The 22801-nt window shown below is 51.4% G+C and overlaps 1 protein-coding gene across 1 annotated transcript in view; it reads left to right on the top strand.

Moving 5' to 3' along the window:
- ADCY5 (adenylate cyclase 5) overlaps positions 1-22801 on the top strand; it is a 156767-nt gene that overhangs the window by 83660 nt on the left and 50306 nt on the right. Inside the window, exons 2-3 of the mRNA NM_001192069.1 lie at positions 7144-7293; positions 10974-11095. Coding sequence (NP_001178998.1) covers positions 7144-7293; positions 10974-11095 — 272 coding nt within the window. The remainder of the gene's footprint in view (positions 1-7143; positions 7294-10973; positions 11096-22801) is intronic.

The raw sequence follows: 22801 nt of genomic DNA, 5'->3' as shown, positions 1-22801 counted from the left end.
AGACAGGAGAGATCGGGTTTCTGAAGTGCTGGGGAGTTAGGAATGCCAGTGGAGTTGTAAATATGCACAGGCACCTCCTCTGGGCTTCCCCTTGGAGACCAGAATTCCAAACATTCCCCTCTCCTGGGGTTTTTCCTGGTGTGGTCCTGGGACCTCCCAGACCCAAACCATCTGCAGGGCTGGTTTTAAAAGCAGATGCTGAGGCCAGTGTAAGGCCTGAGGTTTGTTGTATTCTCAGGTGTCCCTGTTACTCCACCTGCTATGATGTAGGTATCCCTTTACACACACACACACACACACACACACACGCCTCTTTCATGTGGTTGGACATGTCCTGTGAAGTGTGCACAGGGAAAAGCAACAAACCCTTAATTAGGCCTTGTTTACCTGTTGTTGTGACTGATACCTGTTACTATTTACTAGTTAAGTATTTTGCATAAGCATGTATGAAGGGGCTCAATATTTGATCATCATTGTTAGTAGAGAAGAAAACTGGTTAGCATTTGTTTGGACCCTCCTGTCGGAGAAGGCAATGGCACCCCACTCCAGTACTCTTGCCTGGAAAATCCCATGGATGGAGGAGCCTGGTGGGCTGCAGTCCATGGGGTCAAGAAGAGTCGGACACGACTGAGCGACTTCACTTTCACTTTTCACTTTCATGCATTGGAGAAGGAAATGGCAACCCACTCCAGTGTTCTTGCCTGGAGAATCCCAGGGATGGAGGAGTCTGGTGGGCTGCCATCTACGGGGTCGCACAGAGTCCCATGACTGAAGTGACGCAGCAGCAGCAGCAGCCTAAGGTGTGAGATCATTTTTAAGCTACAAACTCCTTTCTGGAAGACTGTTTGCAGAATTCCATCAGCTTTTACTGAAGCTTTCTCTTCATTCATAACCTTTGCATGTGCACAGGGATCTTAGCATCTATTAAGACCTGCCGCACAGATTCTTGCCTTTTTGGTGGGTGTATGTGTGTTTGATATATTAATCTCTTAAGCGTTTTCACTCTCAGGTGCAGTTTGCCAAAATCACCCTTTCCAACAGGCCTTTCTGAAGACCTCTCTCACACCTAGCACTCTCTTCTGGCTCACCCCATTGTCTGTTTAGTGAATGGGAGAGAGGAACACTGAGGCATGCTAAGCTTAGCTGAGCCATTTGGACCCTATTGGGTTACAGCACATCGTTTTACCTGGATTTACACCCTCTGTTGCTATTGGCCTTCTGGCTGCAGGAAGAGTCAGATTACAGCAGGAGAGGCCAGGAGGATTAGTGCCGAGATACGCAGAGGCCAGCTGATAATTACTTCAAGGGTCATGTCTCAAAATAGACTCTGGTTCCTCTTTCTGGCCTCAGAGAGAGGAAAAGCTGCCCTTTCCCTGTCCAGCTGGCTCCTCATATTCTCTCTGCTAGTCCCTCCTGGACCTTTACTCTTGTTCTTTTTTCCCCTGGTGGCTCAGTGGTAAAGAATCCAGCTGCTAATGCAGGAGACGTGGGTTCAATCCCTGGGCTGGAAAGATTCCCTGGAGAAGGAAATGGCAACCCACTCTAGTATTCATGCCTGGAAAATCCCATGGACAGAGTAGCCAGGCGGGCTACAGTCCATGGTGTCTCAAAAGAGTCAGACACAGTTTAGCAACTAAACAATAACAACAATTTATATACAGTAGAATTTGGCTTCTCTGGTGTACACACACACACACACACACACACTCAGTAGTGTCTGACTCTTTGCGACCCAGTAGGCTGTAGCCTGCCAGGCTTCTCTGTCCATGGGATTTCCTAGGCAAGAATACTGGAGTGGTTCCCCATTTCTTACTCAGGCGATCTTCCAGACCCAGGGTACAACATGTGTCTCTCGTGTCTCCTGCACTGTTAGGCAGATTACCACTGTGCCACCTGAGAAGCCCTCTCTGGTGTGTAATTCTTTGGATTTGACAAAGGTATATGGATGTGTAACCACCAACACAATCGTGGTATGTAACAGTCCCATCACCCCGAAAGATCTCTTCTTGCCGCCCCTTTTAGTCAAACTCTCCCCAACCCCTGGCAACCGCTGATCTGTTTTCAGTCCCTGAAGTTTTGCCTTTTCCAGAATGCCATATAAATGGAGTCATTTATGTATGTAGCCTTTTGAGTGTGGCTTCTTTCACTCAGCGTAATTAACTTAAGACTCATCTATGTTATGTGTTATCATGAGATTGTTCCATTTGAACATAACTTTGCATGTGATTTGGGCAGATACTAGGAGTGAGCTTGCTGGTCAAGTGTATGTATGAGAAATGCCAGACTGTTTCCAAAATGGCTGTACCATTTTTCATTCGTACTAGCAAGGTATGAGAGTTCTAGCTGCTACACACTCTTACCAGTACCAGTGTTGGCAGTTCTTTCTTCTTTTCATTTTTTAAAAAATATTTATTTTTATTTATTACTTATTTCTGTGCAGTCTGTGCTCTGGGAAAAATGGGCAAAACAGGGCTTCATATAGTTAGATCTTTTTAGGAGAAGATTTTATGAGTCCCAATTCTTGCATCTTCTATACCTAGAGAAACACTGGAAAGTGAAAGTGAAGTCTCTCCGTTGTGTCTAACTCTTTGTGACTCCATCAACTGTAGCCTACGAGGTTCCTCCATCCATGGAATTTTCCAGGCAAGAGTACTGGTGTGGGTTGCTGCTTCCCAACCCAGGGATTGAACCCAGGTCTCCAGCATTGCAAGCAGACGATTTTACAATCTGAGCCACCGGGGAAGCTCAGAGAAACACTGACATAATTAATGGTGACATCTGCTTTGGCTATTAAGGATAATTTTACAATTAAAAGTCAAAATAGAGTAGCTATGGCTCAGACATCCAAGGAAATAACTAGGTGATACTATGGGTATAATTTCAGACTAGACCTTGTATTGCTAAACACTTGAGTTTTCTGAGTTGTGTTAGGCTTGGATGCCACAAAACATTCTCAAAACAATGTCTGCTGACAGCTAGCAACTGCAACCTTACTTTTTATAAAACTAGGCAACCGGCTACCTGACCACAAGTCTCCCTGAAGTGCCTGGTCCAGAGCACAGTTTCAGGCCTGTGCTTCTGTAAGGAAATGAGATTTATTTTGTCAATTAAAATTCCAGTTGTCATTCCTCCAACTACTTCTAATTCTGTTACACCAAAATGGCAGACCAAGGGATTGAGATTTTAATCATACAGGACTCATATCTAGGACTTGGAACTCCGAAATACTTCCGATTCTGTGTCTATTCTCCAAACTGAGACAGTCTTATGCCACATTTTAACAGGAAGTTGTCAGAGTCATGGGCTTCCCTGGTGGCTCAGACGGTAAAGAATCCGCCTGCAATGCGGGAGACCTGAGTTTGATCCTGAGTTGAGAAGATCCCCTGGAGGAGGGCATGGCAGTCCACTCCAGTATTCTTGCCTGGAGAATCCCATGGACAGAGGAGCCTGGCAGGCTACAGTCCATGGGGTTGCAAAGAGTCAGACACGACTGAGCCACAAAGCGCACTATTTATTTGGCTACTTTTGGTCTTAGCTGTGGGACACGGGATCTTTGTTGCATCATGAGGGATCTTTCATTGAGATGTGCAGACTCTCTAGTTTTGGCACGTGGGCTCAGCAGTTATGGCATGTGGGCTTAGTTGCTCTGAGGCTTTTGAGATCTTAGTTCCCGACCAGGGATCAAACCCACGTCTCCTGCATTGCAAGACAAATTTTTAACCACTGGACCACCAGGAACGTCCCTATTTTCATTTTTTAAATTTAATTTTATTCTAACCATTTTAATAGTGTTTAGTAGTATCTCGTTTTTTGTAAGAAATTTGCATTTCCTTAATGGCTAATTATTTCCATCTTTCTCTGTTTGCCATCCTTATATCGTCTTGGTAAATCGTCTACTTAAATATTTTGCTCTTTTAAAAAGTGGTTTGAGGGTTTTTTTATTTTTGATTTGACAGCTCTTTGTGAATTTTGGATTCAAGTCTTTTAATCAGATATGTGATCTACAAATAACTTTTTCCATTCTATAGCTTGTCTTTTCATTTTCTTAACAGTGTCTTTTGAAGGCAAATGTTCTTAATTTTGATGATGTCTAATTTATCAATTTATCTTTTCTTTTATGAATCATGTTTTGCTGTGGTATATAAGAAATTTTTGCCTAACCCAAGGTGTTTTCTTCTGGAAGTTTAATAGTTTTAGGTTTTACATTTAGGCCTATGAACCATTCTGAATAAATGTTTGTAATATTTTGTGAGATTTGAGTTAATCATATGGCTATTCAATTGTTCTAGCACCATTTGCTGCAAAAGATGATCCTCCTTCCATTTAGTTGCCTTTGTATATTTGTCAAAAATATGTAACACCTTTATTTAGGCGTGATAGATGATCTGCAGGCATTTTTTCCCATTCTATGGGTTGTCTTTTCACTTTCCTAATGGTTCCTTTTGAAGCACAAGGCTTCTTAATTTTGATGAAGTGCAATTTATCTTTTCTTCTTTTATCATTTGTGCTTTTGATGTAATGTCTAAGAAATCACTGCCTAATCCTAGGTCATTGAGAGGTATTCCTATGTTTTCTTCTCAGAATTTATAGCTATAGCTTTCATATTTAGGTCTTTGATCCATTTTGAGTTAATCTTGTATATGGTACGAGGTAAAGTCTCCTACCTCATATGGATAGCAAGTTTGCTGAAAAGACCATTCTTTTCCCATTGAATTGTCTTGGTATCCTAGTCAAAACTCAGCAAGTCATAAACATAAGGGTTTATTTCTGGACTCAATTCTGTTGCACTGACCTATATTTCTTTTGTTAAAACAGTGCTGCACCAGTTTAATTACGGTAGCTTTATAGGAAGTCTTGAACTTGAGTAGTATTTCTTCCACCTTGGTTCATCTTCTTCAGAATTACTTTGGCTAGTCTAGTTGCTCTCTCCAGGGATACTCTGTCTCATGTCTGCCAGCCTCACCAAGCATGCCCCTCTCCCCAAGCCCAGGCTTCCCAGAGATCTCCACTTGCCCTGTGCTCTCCTCTACTCCTGTTTGCTTGGCATGATTCAGTTCCTGCTTCCTGCTGCTGGTTCTCTGTCGGTTGTGACCACTTATCTCCTCAACTGGACTGTAAGCTTCCATGTATCAGAAGTCTTCTTTGCTTGTAACAAACAGGTGGGATTTTTCTCTGGGATGTGTTTATATACAATGACAGTGGTAGGATTCTGGGGTGAATGGGGCTGGGGGTCGGGAGTTTTGACCATCAGCCGAGTTGCCCCCTCCCTGAAGGCTCCTCAGGGAGGCATCTGGGGGTGCCAGGAAGTGCTTGAGGGGAGCCCACAGTGTCTTTCAGCCAGAACATTAGAGTCTATCGTGCAGTTGAGGAGGAAGCAAGACAGAGACGGGAGAGGAAAAATCTCTTTGTGCATCGACTGGGGATGGACACGGTATGGGTCGTCTCCAGGGAAAGATGGCACTGCCTCCAGCATGGAGCCCACATGGCTGTGGGCCTGAGAGCCTGGGTGGAAGTCAGGGCCACCTCGGAGAGTGGGTGGGGTGGGGAAAGCCTTCAGGTAGAAGGCAGAGCAGCGCCAAGGACAGGACATCTACATCCAGAGAAAAAGAAGACCCTGGAAGAAGCATGTGGGAGCTGCTGCTGATCACTGCCTGGCAACTGAAGTCTCAAGGGGAGGCTCTTTGGGATCCAAATGGATAAGTAGACTGGAGACCAATTCAGGGCTCCCGGTGGGGATACGGGTGGAACCACAGCAGAAGGCACAGGTCCAGCCTGGGCTCCGCTGCAGCAGTTGGGACTAAGAACTATGTGTTTGGAGGGAGTGGCTGAGGCCTAGAAAGCTGAGCCTGTGTGACTTCTGTCTGATATGGCCTGAGTCAGGGGCAGGACCAGAATCCCTTCACCCAGACTGCCCAGGAGCTGTACCTGCCAAGAGCAGTTTTGGCCAAACGGCACCTTTTGTTGTTCAGTCGCTCAGTTGTGTCAGACTCTTTGCAACCCCATGGACTGCAGCAAGCCAGGATTCCCTGTTCTTCAGGATCTCCTGGAGTTTGCTCAGACTCAAGTCCTTTGAGTTGGTGATGCCATCCAACCATCTCATCCTCTGTCGTCCCCGTTTCCTCCTGCCCTCAATCTTTCCCAGCATCAGGGTCTTTTCCAGTGAGTTGGCTCTTCGCATCAGGTGGCCAGAGTATTGGAGCTTCAGCTTAAGCATCAGTCCTTCCAGTGAATATTATGGGTCAATTTCCTTTAGGATTGACTGGTTGGATCTCCTTGCTGTCCAAGGGACCAGATCTGGAATGTGCTCTGTCAACTAGCTTTTGTGGGTTGTGTTGTGTTTTCCCTCATTTTTTCAGTGAGTATTGCTTTCAAAAGAACTTCAGCTTTGTCCCTGTGACCTGATGACAGTGGTGTCTCTCTGCACACATCTCTGTCAGCACAGAGATGGGCATCCATGTGGAGTGGGGGTGAAGGAGGGTGTCCACCAACTGGTGTGTTGGGGGGAGGGTCATCGGGAGGCCCTGGTGCTGGTGTAGAGAAGGAGATGAGACCTGTGTGGACACTGATCCCTGCTGGCTGGGGACCTCATCCTCCCCTCCATCCCCAGAGGACTTCACACAGTGCTGTGCATCAGCAGCTATTTGCTTCTTGGAGCTGATCCCTGGGGAATAGCCGGCTAAGGCTTCTCCATGAGAGAGCAGTCCTTTGTCCTGTGTGGACCCTGTCACTCTTTCAAACGATGAAGTCCTATCCCTCTCAAGGAAACTTCCTTGCAGTGGCCTTGCCACCCCAACACCCACAGCTCTGACACAGCATCCCCAGGACACCTAACCTTGTCGCCTTTGGTACTATGGACATAGCCAGGATAATCATTCTGTGACTCAGCATCGTTAGGGCCATATTCTGTCGCAGGCCAGCCAAGCTCTGGGCTCTGAGGACATCAGGGAGCCTGACTGATTGCACTTGGCTGCTCCCAGTAGTTGGCTGTGGGTGGGAGCCCTTGGCATCTGTTTGCTGGCAACTAGGTGTGTGTTTGCTACAGTGGGACCTGGGGGCTCTGAGCCCTGGGAGTGGGAGGGTCGTGGTTGGGGCGCCAGTGCCTGCTCCAGGACTCAGCTCTTGTCCTCATCTCTTCCTCTGCAGCTCGTCTCCAACGTCCTCATTTTCTCCTGCACCAACATTGTGGGTGTGTGCACCCACTACCCGGCTGAGGTCTCGCAGAGGCAGGCCTTCCAGGAGACCCGGGAGTGCATCCAGGCTCGGCTCCACTCACAGCGGGAGAACCAGCAGCAGGTGGGTGAGGCCCTCCTGCCCCGCGCGGCTGCCCAGCTGCTGCCTGCCCGCCAGCGATGCTCAGGGCAGCTGTCCAGCCCCTCCTGGGTGGGGGCCCAGGCCGTGGGGGATGTTTCCTCTGGAGGGTGCCCAGCATTCTTGGCTCTGTGGGAATGCTCTCAAGAAGCTTTGGAGAATGAGCTCTGGGCTCAAGCTTTGGGCTGAGAGTGCCTGCTCAGCCTCCCTGTGGTTCGCACTCAAACTGAGCACCCAGGCCCTGGGAGGCAGGAAGCGGCCCTCCCTCCTGACCCCAGGGCTGATGAACTGGATGATGAGAGCATCAGCATTCCCTCCTGGGATGAAGGTGCTCCCGGGGAGGGGGAGGGGGAAGGAGAGAAGCCCAAGCTGTCAGCCCCATGATGCCCTCACGAGGCACTTCCCATGTGCCGAGTTCTGGGGTCTGGTTAGTTCGAGAAAGGAAGACGGCCATGTCTCACCCTAAACCTCACCCTCAGGATTCCGGGGCCAGGAGGCAGGTCACTCATTCAGGCCACACACTCGGGGGCTTCTCTCCGTGAGCCCCAGGCAGAGAGACCTGCCCCCGCATGCTCCTCTGGCTGAGGGTGGGGTGGAGATTGAGGACTTGTCAGGGTTCCCTGCCTGGCATCCTGGGGCGTCCTGTTCGGGGTTCGGGTCTGGCCAGGTCACCCTTGTGTCTTCTCATGCGTGTGAACTGGATAGAAGCTCTGAGTCTGTACCGGGCACACTGCTCCCAGACAGCAGGCCTGGAGGGAGACCCGGGGGCAGCTGGGGGTGGGAAGCAGGCCGGCCGGCCAGGTGCTGGGGCTCCCACTGGGCTCAGACTCATCCTGGCTCTCAGAGGGAAGGTCACTACTCCGAGCCGGAGGGGCCTCGCTCTGTTCTTAGGTTAGCGTCTCCCCGCAGCCTGCCCAAACGCTGGCGGAGCTCTGTTCTGAGCTGCGCGCCATGTCAGGCGGGTGGCAGGTGTAAACATGGAAGGTCTGCCTTTGATCGTGAGAACAGGGAGCCGGAGGCGTGGACAGCAGAGCGGTAGTCACGTGCGCCCTCCTGCCTGGCACAGCGGGTGCTCCGTGAACCCTGCATGAGCTCAGTCCCCACGAGCGCGGAGCTCATCACAGTGTGAGGCACCCCTCTGCCTCTGTCTGGGTTCAGTCTAGGGAGTTACAGTGACCTGGCTGGTGACACAGACAGCTGAGCCAGGGGGCAGAGTTCCACAGTGCCTCTCCAGGCCGCCCACCCCCATAGTCTGCCCCTGCTTCCCTTGCAGCCCTGTGCGGGGCCGCTGTGCCTGGCCGGGTCCCCAGCTCAGGCTGTCCCATCTGAGGCCTGGCCTTCCCATGCGTGCTCTTGGTCCCATCTAAGCTCCTGGTCCAGCTCTTGAATGAAACCCATGCCCAGAGGTGTCCCTGAGTCTTCCCACTGTCTCTTCTTGACACGGTTACCTCACTTCTGCACCCTACTCACCCCCAAGCCCCTATCTGCCTCAAAAGCCCCCTCTCTCATGCCCGTCTCAGGCCCCAGCATCACTTACCTGAGATCAGGATAACTTCCCGCCCCTTCTGGTTTAGGGAGTGCCTCCCACACCGCCCCCCTCCCCCACGCCTGGACCTCACCCTTTTGCAGTAAAATTAGCATTTATAGCATTTACAGTTCATCACAGTTTACTTGTGCTGGCCCTGGCCAGGCTAGACATTCCAGCAAATCCACAGGGATCTTGGGGGAGGTAGGGGGGAATATATTCTCCAAACCATGTTTCAGGCCAGGGAGGGGAGGCCTGCTTCCAGGGGACAGGCACTCCTCACCCAGCCATGGCCCGGAGTCCAGCCTCCTCTGCCCTCTGCAGAAGGGGGTGCTCCTAGATCCGAGGATGCTCCTCAGTGCCACCTGATGAGGGAATCCAGCACGTTCCCCACCCATCCCCTGCCCACTCCTCCTGGTCCTCAGCCCCGGAACTAGCTGAAATGTAGGAAGGTCTCTCATGAATCTAAACAATTTGTTGCACACTTTCTCCCAGTCGTCCTATATTTCCACAGAATTGTCCTTCATTTGTATTTTTATCACCAGTAGCTGTTTATGGAGAGTTCAGTAAATATGAGATGGCCTGTAATGGCCGTGTCCACTGATGGAGGTCCTGACCAGAGGTTAGGCCTGTCCACAGAGAGCACCATTCCTCACTAGTTTATCAGAGCTTCCTGAGCATAAGACTGTCTGCTCTAAGCCCAACAAGACATATTGCCACCTTCGGGAGGCCCCAGTAACAGGCTGAAATGCAGAGTGATGGGGGACTCTACAGGAAGGCTCAGCATGGCAAGGGATGCTGGCAGCTGGAGCCAGGACCCTCCTTCTGGGAAGGGGGTGAGCCCAAGGAAGGGTAGCAGCATGTGTGAGGATGGTGATTCTAGGTGAGGAGCAAGGCCTTGACCTTGGTGACCTGGAAGATGGGAGTGCCATGGGCAAAGGCAGGGAACTTGAGAAGAGCCACTGGGAGGGTGAGCATGCTGTGGGCATGATGTCAGGTGCTGGCTGAAGACTTGGGGACCTGGACCAGGGAGTGGCTTGGGAGGTGACCAGGGGAGGTACTGGTGGAAGCCTTGCTCCCCGATGGCAGGAGTGAGCAGGAAGAGGACAGAGGTGGGGCAGGAAGGAGGGAGGGGAACTAGACAGGTGCAGGAGCAGAAGTCTTAGGGCCTGGGGAGGGAGTGGTCCAGCTTCCACTGCTGGGGGATGGGAGGGAAGATGGAGGGGCTGCGGGCCGCCAGGAGGAAAGGCCCCAGATGAGAGGATCCGTGAGTAAGCCTGGCAGAGCGCCTAGCATGGGGAGGGGCTGCAGAGGGTGTGGGCAGAGGCTGCATACTCTGGGGGCTGCTGAACCTCTGGAGCAGGCAGGCCCCAGAGGAGAACTCAGAGAGGAGGCCACATCCAGACTCCATCAAGGGCTGACGTGACCCTCCCCCACTTCACAGGGTGGCCCTGGCCCCTCTCCCTACTTCCCTCCAACCTCCCCCTCAGCTGATCTTAATTTCTCAGTTTCTCATGTCAGGGATTTTTCCCGTCCTCCTGGGCCACCATCCTGTGAAAATGGAGCACGTCATTCTCTAGTCCCCACGAAGTCCTCTGTGACCACCCCACTTCTCCCTAGCCTCAGGCAGGTGCCCCTGCTCCATGCCCCATAGTACCTGTAACGCAGGAGACCGGGAACTTGTGAAGGCGGAACCTGGCCCCAGTTATCACTTCTGGCACCCAGCATGATGCCTGGAACACGGTCAGTTTGCAGTGAATATTTGATGACTGAATGAATCTCATCTAAAGCTCCAACAACCCCATCCCCATTTATATAAGCAACTGGAGGCTCAGAGAAGTTCAGTCATTTGCCCAAGGTCTCTGACCCAAGGTGCTTGGTATTACAGGCTCACCCGGAGTGCTTTTCCCCATGTAACCGAAGAACCAGGAGGTGTCCCAGGGAGATGGGGGCCAGGTGGCCCTGAGGCATGTCTCTGTCCCCAGCATGCAAGTGTCAGCCCCCTGAGTTTGAGGAGAGCCTGAGAGGTTTTCCAGGGCCCTGCGGTGGGGACACAGGTGTAGAGGAGTGAAGCCTGGGGAGGGGAAGGGACTGCCAAGCTGGGGAGAGGCTATGATGAAAGCATCTGCTTCCCCTCCAGGAGCGGCTCCTGCTGTCTGTCCTTCCCCGTCACGTTGCCATGGAGATGAAAGCCGACATCAACGCCAAACAGGAGGATATGATGTTCCATAAGATTTACATCCAGAAACATGACAACGTGAGGTAGGGGCGAGGCTGGGGGGCGAGGGCAGGGTGGGAAGACTGAATCCCATAGGAGATGGCATGTCCCTTTCCTTCACTTCAGGAGGGCACAGCCCAACCAGGGGGTCTGGTGGCTTTGGAATGTGTGTTGTCTGGGGCACCCCAGCCCTGCCCCTCTCAGTCTGGTAAGTGAATTAGTACTGTGGGGAGGAGGTGAGGCTGTAGGAAGGAGGAGAAAGGAGAAAACACCACAAGCAGCTGTTGGAGAAACCCCTAGCCTAACAAGGGAGGCAGAAAGCAGACTTGGGACCTCAGTGTCACCATCATCATCTCAATCTTCACCAGCATCCGGCATCTCTGGCAACCTCCATGCCTTCTAAGCAGTGTGTGCCAGGCACTGCACCAGGCGTTATCCACCTCATTGCTAATCCTGTCAGGAGGCTGACAACCCTGCGGGGTGGGGACCCTTTTCAGCATCCTCTGAGAATGAGCTCAGAATGGCTGAGACCCTTGCCCAAGGTCACTTGGCAGGGAGTGATAGAGCAGGGTGCACCAAGGTCTCCCCTCCCCGCCGAAGCCCATGTTCCTTTTACTGCCTGCTTGCTGCTTCCCTAGACAGAAGTGCTGACAGCAGGGACATGCAAACAGATGTAGATTAATAGAGTGCAAAATCTGCTTCTGCATTCCACGGGGACATGAAGCGATACAGTGGCCTTCATCCAGCATGGCTTCCTGGGGAGCCCTCTAATCCTCCCATATGCCCAGAAAAGGAGCTGCTGTGTTTGCCTTTGGGCGGGTTCTTTCCTCCCTGTGTGAGTTTTCCTAGGACCCATGAGTCCCTGAAGGTTGACACAAAGACAACCTTCTGGAGCTTTGGGCTGAATTTTCAATAAAGGGGTTAAATAAAATAATTAAACTATTGTGCAAGGATAAACACACACACACACTAATAGGTATTAATAAAGTCAGATGAGGCTGATGATGGGGTGGGGAGTAGGCAGGTGTTGTCCTGTGGAGTGAGCAGAACTGCCCAGTTCCCAATGTGCCCCAAGACTGCCAGTCCTAATGGTGTGTCCTCCATCTACCTCCCAAAACAGATCTGAAGCCTTTGGAAGAAAAAAGTACCTACAGACTGTATTTGTTCTCAGTTTTCAAAGTATCCCACCCCCTCTGACGCCCACCCACACTCCACCTTCAGGCAGGGAGATCATGGCCAGCGGCAGCCTTGGGGTCTCAGGAAGAAAGCCGCCCTGGCTGAGCCTCCAGGCCCAGGAGGTGTCCTGAGGGGCTGTGGGCTCAGGCGTGCTCCTTTCAACGTGATGGCGGGGTCCAGGCCTCGAAAGGTGGTGCTGATTCGAGGGTTTCTCTGCTCATCTCCTCATACCCGCCTCTGTCCTCATGTGGTAGGATAATCACCAACAACAGCTAATACCTGTATAGAGTTTTCATGAACCCAGCACTGCTCTAAGCACTTTTTTATATTCACTGAATCACCACAACAAACAGAAGATGTTGGTACTATTATTATCTCCTTTTAACAGGTGAATAAAGAGGCACATATATTAACTTGTCCAAGATCCATAACAGTTAAGTGAGGCAATTGCCCCCAGAAAGCTTTTTGGTTTCGAAGTTTCCACCTGGCCTGACTACTAGACAGATGTTTTTTATCTGCCCAGCAGGAGGGCTTTGTATAATGGTTCTGTGGGAAGGAGGTTTGGGGAGCCCTCAGGAGGGAGGGTACTCAGAGAAGAGGAGGAGAGAGGTTTGGCCAGAAGAGAGGTTTTCCACCTGCCTGTGTGTGACTGAGGAGCCAGGGGGGCCTTTCCTGCCTGATGGCTGCCCCTCAAATGTGGGGGTCCCCACCTTAGGGCAGGTAAAGAAACAGCCTTCTCTATCAGAACAAGTCCCAGAGACCCAAGGTTCAAGGGGTAAGGGGTAACCCACCAAGCATTCCAATACATACAAACCCCTGAGCTCCTCTGGAATTTTCTCTCTTGGTCCTGTCTTCACCACCCCGCTGGCCCCAGCATGGCTCTGTTCCAGGCAGAGCATGGACAAAGGGTGCTTTTCTTGACTCCTCTTAGCACAGCAGAGCGTTCAGCAGATTTACTAAACTGTAAAGTGGAACACAAAGGAAATCCAGAAAATTCTTTGCCCAGAAACAGTCTGGCATTCAAGGCACAAAGTCTCAGCCTGGCCTGGCTGCTGCAGCTTTCACACCTGGCCACCTCTGCATCTCTGCCCAGCACTTTGCCCTCTCACACCTCTGTCCTCCCACACGGCAGGGCAGCGTTCCACCTCCCACCCCTCTGTTGCTGGCTCTTGGGCCCCCAGCCCTCCAGCAAGGGAGTTTGGTGAGAGAGGATGACTCGGGCCTCTTCCAGAGGGACTGCCCATGGAGTGGCCCACCCTCTGGGAAGCACCCCTGCCCCCTCCACTCCCACAGAGGCTGTGACTCTGGGTCAATGCAGGAGTCACAGAGTGGTGAGAGCATCTACATGGCAAGGATCAGAATCAGACCCCAGCCATAGGGGGGTCATGTCTCTCTTCTAGAATGTACTCAGGATCAGTGACAGCAATCAGGAAAGAGATGAAAGGAGAGAAAAGCTAAGAGGCCATCATTTTCACAGGGACAGACATAAGTCTGGCTCTGAAATTGCCAGGACCTGGGGTGGCTGGTACACATCAGAGGCCAGCCACAAGCAATCATATGCAAATATCCCACTGGCCCCTTTCCCTGTTTCAGCAGCCACTGCCCAGTGCAGCTTTTGGGGAAACACATTGCTTGCTGTGTTTGGTCTCTGATTTGGGGCTGAACCTTTGGCTTCGGTTAGGGGTTGAGTAGTAGGTGGAGGAATGATTTTATGGTATAGGGATGCATGCTGGGGCTTGGCTTACGGTCCAGTGATTAGCCCTAAGGCCCGGATTAGGCTGCCCTTCATGTCATTCCAGACCTGCTGTGACCAGGGCAAATTATCAGCTTTGAGCCACTCTGAACCTCAGTTTCCTCCTCTGTGTAGTAGGAAGAACTAGCCCCTACTTAACATGGTTGTTAAAGAGTAAATGAAATAATACGAGGAAAGTGCTTAGCACACTCCCTGACACAGAGCAAGTGTTCAGTAATTGGGAGCGGCTATTATTGTTGTTACTGTTATTATTATGATTATGATCACACTCCTATCAACAAAGAATGGCCTGGGGATTCTGGAGCTGGAGTGGAAGGGTGATAAATCACATTCATCAATTCTCTGTGGAGTTGTAATATTTAGAGAGGGTGATGACATGCTCTTCTCTAACCCCACCAAGAGCAAGGCCACAAGAATAAATAAATCAACTGTGCGGTGTGACGGTTTGGGCCTGGATCTAAGGGAGGGAAGAGACTAATGGGTGGCAGGAGAGTTTGGCCCTGGTGGAGAAGGGTGACAGATGGGCGCCCATCACTCTCCATGGCCTCATTCTCCCCTGGGCCTGAGGAGGATCCTTTTATCGCATCCAATTCCTGGGGTTCTGGGGAGGCCTGTTGGATGCGCTGGTCCTGTGGATTGAGACTGGTCAGAGGCCACGGAACCCTCAAGACCCCCGTGGAGTCCCCAGATGCCTCTCATGTCTGATGTATGGTAACAGGTGGAGATATCTCTGCCACTCTTGCTGGACAGGTCATTTGGGGCTGGGGCCATGGCTGGGTTCAGACCTGCGGCTTCATAGCCCTCCTGCTGCAGCCACAGTGCCAGGGTCAGTGGAGAGCTGTGCTGTCCCCACTCCTGGGACAAGGGCCTCCGGATCATGCCAGTGGAGGCTGCTCACACCTGGGAGCTCCTGGTGCTCTGCTTTGGGAGGAGGGAGATGGAGACTGGAGGAAGAGGCACCTAGAGGAGGTACCACTTGGGGAAGCAGGATAAGGGTGCTGATGCAGCCAGAAACGGGATGCGTCCGGATTACCTTTGTCAAGAGGTCACTGTGTGGAGGAAGAAGAGCATCTGGGTTGAGCAGGCTAGTTCATAACCTCCCTGCCCCTTAGGAGCTGTGGGGACTTGGGCAGGTAACCGAGTCTCAGCCTCAGTTCCTTCATCTGTGACATGGGAATGGTGATGTCCACCCACTCATCCATCCAGCAGAGGTTTCATCTCTATCTGCTCACTGGGAACCGCTGACTGTGCTCTCAGACACCCAGCTAGAGGCAGGAACCATGGTGGGAACTGAGGGGGACTCTGGCTCTGTCATCAGGAAGCTCTCCTGTTTGGGAGGACACGTTAACAAGAGAGTAAACCGGAGACACATCACACGGCGGGTGGAGCTGCTGAGCTGACAACGGACTTTGCCTTCCGGCGGAGTATAATGCTAGACAACCCACCTCTTAGCCACTGGGGAGCAGAGTCTGTAACAGGGGGCCTGGGGCTTTGCAAGGGTGCTGGGAGGTTAGAGGAGGTACAGGGTGTAAAGCCCCGGGCCCCGGAATGGGCTGCAGACTGTCTGCCCTGCAGAGGCAGAGCAGGCTCCAGTGTGTGGAAGAGGGTGTTAGTTCAATGGCTTGAACGAGAGCCTCATTCTCAGAGACCCAGGAGCCCTGTGGGGCTGGAGTTGGGGGTCTTGGCGGAGGGCTGCTGACCCAGGGTTGGGGTGGAGGTGAGTAACACCTCCTCACTATGCAGTGAGGGTGTAGCAGGATCTGGGGAGGGCTGTCCTTTCCCTCAGCCCTCCCCACTCCCTTTCCTTCTCTCCCCCTCTATCCCCAACCTCCCCGTTTTAAGGTTATCGTCTCCTCTTCCATCTCCTTCAAGGACTTGGCTGCGTCCCCAGGTTGCTCTGGCGTCTGGCTCCACTATAGCATGGTTCTGAATTATAATGACCACAAGACAATGTCTGTGATGCTCAGATACCCATGGGTGGACTGTACACCCTGTGGGCAGAGAGGGGAAATGTTTACCTCCCCACGTCCCTAGCCGATGGACAGACAGAAGTGTGGTCTACAAACATACAGGTTTCCTGTCTCCAATCTGATTTTAAGAAAAGTATTCTTTCTTGTAATGTGCATGCATGTGTGCTAAGTCACTTCAGTCATGTCTGACTCTGCAACGCTATGAACTGTAGCCCGCCAATCTCCTCTCTTCATGGGATTCTTCAGGCAAGAATACTGGAGTGGGTTGCTGTGCCCTCCTCCAGGGGGATCTTCCCAACCCAAGGATCAAACCCACATCTCTTGCATCTCCTGCATTGGCAGATAGGTTCTTTACCACCAGTGTCACCTGGGAAGCCCTTTTCTTGTCATACTTCCTATCAATTATAGATATAAGTGGTCTTATATTTTCATCTCATTCATGCCACAAACATTTTTTGAGCTGCTACTATGTGCCAGGCATGACTCAGAGTAAATGGAAAAGACATTGTGTTGCCCCTTAGAGAATGTCTAGCCCTCATCAGTGAGGTAAGGCGGAGCCAGGTGCTATGGGTTGATGACCCAGCTGGCCCCACTGGTGTTGAGTCTTTTCTTTTAATTAATCAATCAATTAATTATTTTAGCTGTGGTAAAATATGCACAGTATACGATTTACTGTTTTAACCATTTTAAGGGTACAGTTCAGTGGCATTAAGTATATTCACATTGTTGGACAGCCATCAGCCCATGCATCTCCAGAAGTTCTTTCCTCTTGTAGCACTGAAACTCCGTACTCATTAAATACTAACTCCCCATTGCTGCCCTTCCCCAGCCCCTGGCGACCACCATTCCACTTTCTATGAACTCGTCTATTTCTAGGCACCACATTTACTCAGAGTTATGCAGTACTGGTGCTTTTGTGTCTGGCCTATTTCACTTAATGTCTTTAAGGTTCATCCATGCTGTAGACTATATCATGGTTTCCGTTGTGTTTTAAGGCTGAACACCATTCCGTTGTATGTGTTTACCACACTGTGCTTTTCTACGCATGCACTGATGGACTCTTGGGTTGCATCCACCTCTTGGCTACTGTGAATGGTGCTGCTATGAACATGGTGTACAAATATCTCCTTGAGTCCCTTCAATATTTGGGGTATATACCTAGAAGTGAAATTGCTATTTCAGATGGTAATTCTATTTCTTTTAAGAAAATTGTATTTATTTAATTTTGGCTCTGCTGCATCTTCATTGCTGTGTGGGCTTTCTCTAGTTGTGGTGAGCAGGGCCGACTTGGTTATGGTGCTTGGGCTTCCAGTGCAGTAGCTTCTCTTGTTGCAGAGTACAGCAAGGGTACTCGGGCTCAGCAGTCGTCACGCACAGGCTTAGTTGCCTCACCGCATGTGTGTTCCTCCCAGACCAGGGATCGAACCTGTGTCCCCTGCACTGGCAGTCAAATTCTTAACCACAGGGCCACCAGGGAAATCTCAGTAATTCTAACTTTTTAAAGAACCCCATACTGTTTTCCATAGTGGTTCACAATTTTACCTTTGCACCAACAGTGCACAAAGGTTCCAATTTCTTCACATCCTTGCCTGGGATTGGGTCTTGACAACAGACCTAAGTTTGTCCTGGGGCATAGAATGGGGATCAGTGGGGGGTGGAACCAGCACCTCTCTGCCTCTCAAAATGGGGGGCCCTGGAGGAAACCGGAAGACAGAGAAGTCAGGGCGCAGAGTCACTGACCAGTCAGACAGGTCAGGCTGCCTTTGAAACAACTGAAATCAGCTGTGCTTTGTGATTCTGATTCTAATAAGAATTCAGACACAAGAAGGCTGATTCTGGGCAGAGTGAGTCAAAGAGGACATCGTGAAGATGAAAGGGTTAGAGTTAGGGCCTAAAAGAAGAATGCGAATTATTTTCCATCTTTTAAAAATTAACATTTTTATTATACAAAGGACGTATGTTCTTTGTAGGAAAATTGGAAAATAAAAGCAGCATGAGAAGTAAATAGAAAGCACCCGTCTCGTGACCACTGAGAGGTCCCGACTATGCTTGACTATGCTCGGTCCTGGTGCAGGGCCCCTCCCTTTAGGGAGCATCTCCCCAACTCTCCCCAGACTCTGGGAACAGAAGATCTGCAGCTGCTGTGGGCTTCACTGTCGGGAGGGAGAAGGGCTTGGGGGGCGGAAGCAAGAGCAAGGGACTGGCGGGTGGAACTGAGGTCTGCCCGAGACCCTGAGGTCGGCAGCGAGGATCTCAGGATGTACCTTGACCCCAGTCCCCCTGGACCCAGTCCTAAGACAAGTCCTAAGACCCAGTCCTAAGACAAGAAGGCAGAGGTCCCATCTGTGGGAGCAGAGAGGGCACGGCCGTCCCAGGGCAGCTTCTCCCCTAGGTGGGTGTGTGCCGACACCCAGGGTGCTCGGGTCCTCTCCTGGGCCTTCCCGACCCTTGCCCTCCCAGCCTGCGGAGTCAGATGGTCTTCTGGCTGCTCCCTATTCTGACACCCTGCTTTAATCGTTCTCCGATGCCCCTCGGGAAATGCCCAGTCATCTGGTGCCCATTCTCAGCCAAGTGATGATAAGACCACACTTGATTGTGCTGCTCACCTAAGGCCTGGGGGTGGCCCATCACCCCCTCCTTTATCTTACAAGTGGCGTCGAGCCGGGTGGCTCTCTGGGTTACAGGGCTTGGAGCAAATGGAGAGACGCTGAGGGGGCATCCCTCTCCGTCTAGAAGAGACCCCTGGCCTGTGGCTGGGCCTCCCCAGCCTGCACACTCAGGGCCTCCAGGGCACTTCCTGCCCTGCTTCCCCAGAACCTTCTGCTCCCACTGGGCCCACCACTCCAGGAGTTGGGCTGAGACCTGGCTGTGCTCCCTTCCCAGCCCCCACCCCATGACCTCTGTTTCCCCAGGCCCCCGCTCCTCCTGGGCCCACCTGGACAGATGGTTTGCCTCTTGGCATTTCTCAAGTTCCCTCTCTGTGGCAGATTGGGAACGCTGGAGCTCAGAGGGCTGGGCCCTCCTGCTGCCGCCCGCCCAGACACCCCCCTCCCCGCTCCCTCCACTCCTGGCTGCTCAGAAATGCTGTGGGATGCGGTTTCGGCACAGGAATAGGATCAGATGCCGGCAGCTCCATCAAGTCCTAGGGTCTGCTGGCAGCAAGAGGGAACAACAGAGAGGAAAGGAAACGGCTTAACCAAAAATGAGCGTGGTAAGGCTGTGAGGAAGCGCCTGTTGGGATGAAAGGCATGCCTGCAGGCAGGCCACCTGAGTGATGGACGGTGGGGCGGGCCTACCCGGCGTCTGCACGCACCAGCCATGAGGGCCTGGTCGTGTTGCCAAGACAAGCTCTCAAGTGGGAGCTAATCGATGAATTAGTGCAAGTCTGGGCCCCACGCTGTTGTAAAATGGCCTTCGGAATCACGAAGGAGCAGATCGGGAAGTCTTGGCCAGCAGAGCAGACAGCCTGCCATTGGGTAAACCTCGTAAACCAGAGGAGTCTCCAGAAGTGACAGACACTGAGCAGATTCATTCCACACACCCCCACAACCCTGCCATCCCAAGGCAGCGGAGGAGTGCGACTTCCCCTCTGACCGGAGGTGGGGGGACCATGGGGTAGGGGGTAGCGTTTCCATCTACGTGGAGGACAGGCTGCAGGGCTCGGGCTTGGGACCATTCCAAGCTTCCATGCCAGTTACAAGTCTTGCTTTGAGCCCCCTCCTGCCTGGCTGCTGGTCACTGTCACACCGTGAGAAGGAGGGGAGCAGGCCACTGCCCCTCCCTGATTCCTCAGCAGCTATTGAAAGAACTTCTTTTATGGAAGAGTAGATCCCAGCGGGCTGGAGGGAGGGTCAGGCTTCCCAAGGTACCATCCCCATGGCTGTTGTTTCTGACGTCCCCTAGCTTGACCAGGAAGCTGCCTGGCCTCCTCTGTAACTATTCCACCATTTGGTCTATGAACACTGCTGAGTGTCTGTGGGTGACAGGCTGAGGGTTCCCCAGGCTCGTGTCTCAGATGACATGCTTGGGACCCCAACAGGCCCAGTGTGATAGAAGGACAAGCTACTGGAGTTACTGATCCTGCTTCTTCCTTGCTTTAAATTATGACGAATCTCTTCTATTCTACAAATATATATTAGACATTGTGTAGGTTGAATTGTGTCCTCCTAAAAGATGGTGACTCAAATGGTAAAGAACCTGTGGGCAAATGCAGGAGACCCAGGTTCGATCCCTGGACTGGGAAGATCCCCTGGAGAAGGGAATGTCTACTCACTCCAGTATTCTTGACTGGAGAATCCCATAAACAGAGGAGCCTGGTGGGCTGCAGACCATGGGGTCACAAAGAGTCAGACATGACTAATTGACTAACACTAAAAGATACATAGTCCTGACCTGTGAACGTGAACTGAGTTGGAAATAGGGTCTTTGAAGTAGTCAAGTTAAGACGAGGGCTTGCTGGAGGGGGTGGGCCCCTGATCCAATATATGTGGTGCCCTTATAAGAAGAGGAAAATGTCATGCAGACCCAGATACACATAGAGAACGCCTTCTGCAGGGAGAGGCAGAGACTGGAGTGACATAGTTGCAAGCCAAGGAGTACAAGGATTGACAGCCACTCCTGAAAGGTAGAGGCAAGGAAGTATTCCATCCAGAGTCTCAGAGAAAGCATGGCTCTGCTGACACTTTGACTTCAGATTTCTCGCCTTTAGACTTCTAGCCTCCTGCCTGCTGGACAGAACTGAGAAAATAAATGTCTGTTATCTTAAACCACCCAGTTTGTTGCTCTTCGTTATAGCAGCCCCGGGAAACTGACACAGGGTATTAGGTGCCGTGTGCTGGGTATTGTGCCGGGTGTGTGAGTGTGTGGAACTGGGATGGACAGAGCAGAGGGCAAGGTGGATGTGACCTGTCCTCACTCATAGTCATTCCAAATTTAATTGAGCAGTTCCTCTGTGTGCCAGACATTGTACCAGGGGCCAGGATGTGGTGTTGAATGAAATAGACCAAAACTCCTCTTTCAAAGGCTTTACATTCTAGTGGACAGAAACAGACAGGAGCATGATAATAAATAGGAGCAACAAGAACAGCTAATAGATTAAGTGGTAAAAATGCAATGGAGACAAATACAGAAGGGAAGGGAGATAGACATATGGGAGGGGTTGTAGATTTAAGCAGGTTGCTGGAAGCCTTGAGAAGGTGTCATGTAAACTAGTACAGTGGTTCTTAACCCTGGCTACATACAGAATCACCAGGGAAGATTACAATAAAACAGAACAAAAACAATCAATAGCAGAGCTCTGTCCCAGACTGATGAAGTCAGAATCTCTTGAGACGTGGCGGGACCTCTCCATAGAAAAGCTCCCAGTGGATTCTGATGGACACCAGGTCTGAGAGCCACTGGTTTAGTGAATGAGAGCTGCAGTGGAGAAAGGAATTCTCCAAGGCCCACCCAGGTGCCTGTGGAGGACACTGGTGGCAGGCCTGCCCGTATCCATGCACGGCAGGCAGAGGCCCTCCTGGCTCAGTGGCTGGGAGAGCTGAGGCAGCTGTGGGCTGAGGATGCGGTGAAGCGAGACCCCTTGAGCCCTGGTCCACAGTCTGCCTCGTGTTGTCCTCCTCCCATCTTCTCCTGAGCCTGGGGCTGTGGGTTACCCTGCCCAGCAGCAATCCTGCCTCTACCAAGTTGTCGTTCAGTCGTCCAGTCGTGTCTGTCTCTGCAACCCCATAGACGGCAGCACAGCAGGCTTCCCTGTCCTTCACCATCTCCCAGAGCTTGCTCAAACCCATATCCATCGAGTCCACGATGCCATCCAACCATCTCATCCTCTGTCGTCCCCTTCTCTTCCTGGCTTCAATCTTTCCCAGCATCAGGGTCTTTTCCAATGAACTGGCTCTTCTCATCAGGTGCCCTAAGTATTGGAGCTTCAGCTTCAGCATCAGTCCTTCCGTTGAATATACAGGGTTGATTTCCTTTAGGATTGACTGGTTTGATTTCCTTGCTGTCCAAGGGACTCTCAAGAGTCTTCTCCAGCACCACAATTCGAAATAATCAATTCTTTGACACTCAGCCTTCTTTATGGTCCAGCTCATCTCACATCTGTACATGAATACTGGAAAAACCACAGCTTTGACTATACGGACCTTTGTCGGCAAAGTGATATCTCTGCTTTTTAATTCACTGTCTAGGTTGGTCATAGCTTTTCTTCCTAGGAGAAGAGCTCAGTTGGGAATTATTTTTCCTTCCCACCGTGGCGGAGACTAATCAACCCCCAAAGCCAGGCTTCTGCTGTGTAGCCTGGGAACCAGTGTGGAACAGCCTGTGGGCCTGGTGTCTGCCAGGTTTGCAATCAAAAACTGATGCTTATGAAGGTGTTCCTTGACTGAGCAGTTGATCTTGACTCCTACTTCCCCTGGCTTTGATTTCTTGAGAATTAAAGAAGAATCTCCAGAACAGCTATATAACGGTTCTTTCACATAGACTGAGAGAGACCTTTCCCCTTTCCTGGGTTGGGTGGGGCTACCTGAGAGACTGAGAGCCAGAGAGCTGGCTGGTGGGAGGGGTTGTGGTCAGCATTTACTTCAGGAGCTGGGAGCATCACCAGTGTGGATTTCCAGGCGCCGGGCATCAGAGCCTCGTGAGGGCTCCGGCTCCCTTTCATCCTATGAGCCCCTGCCCTGTGGCTGCCCCTCTGGAGCAGCTGGAGTGATTCCTGAGTCTTGTGGGCTCACCCAGTCTCTCTACTCCTCTCCCTCCTTACTTTCTCTTCCTTCCCCCTCATTTGTCTCCTCTCGAACCAGCTCCCCCAGGTCTCCCACCTTCTTTGCCCTTCCTTCTAAACTTGTCTGCTGGTC

This window comes from Bos taurus, chromosome 1 (assembly GCF_002263795.3).
Source record: "Bos taurus isolate L1 Dominette 01449 registration number 42190680 breed Hereford chromosome 1, ARS-UCD2.0, whole genome shotgun sequence".
Taxonomy (NCBI): domain Eukaryota; kingdom Metazoa; phylum Chordata; class Mammalia; order Artiodactyla; family Bovidae; genus Bos; species Bos taurus.
Note: the sequence above shows the minus strand (reverse complement) of the source record. Positions and strands in the feature narration are given on the sequence as shown.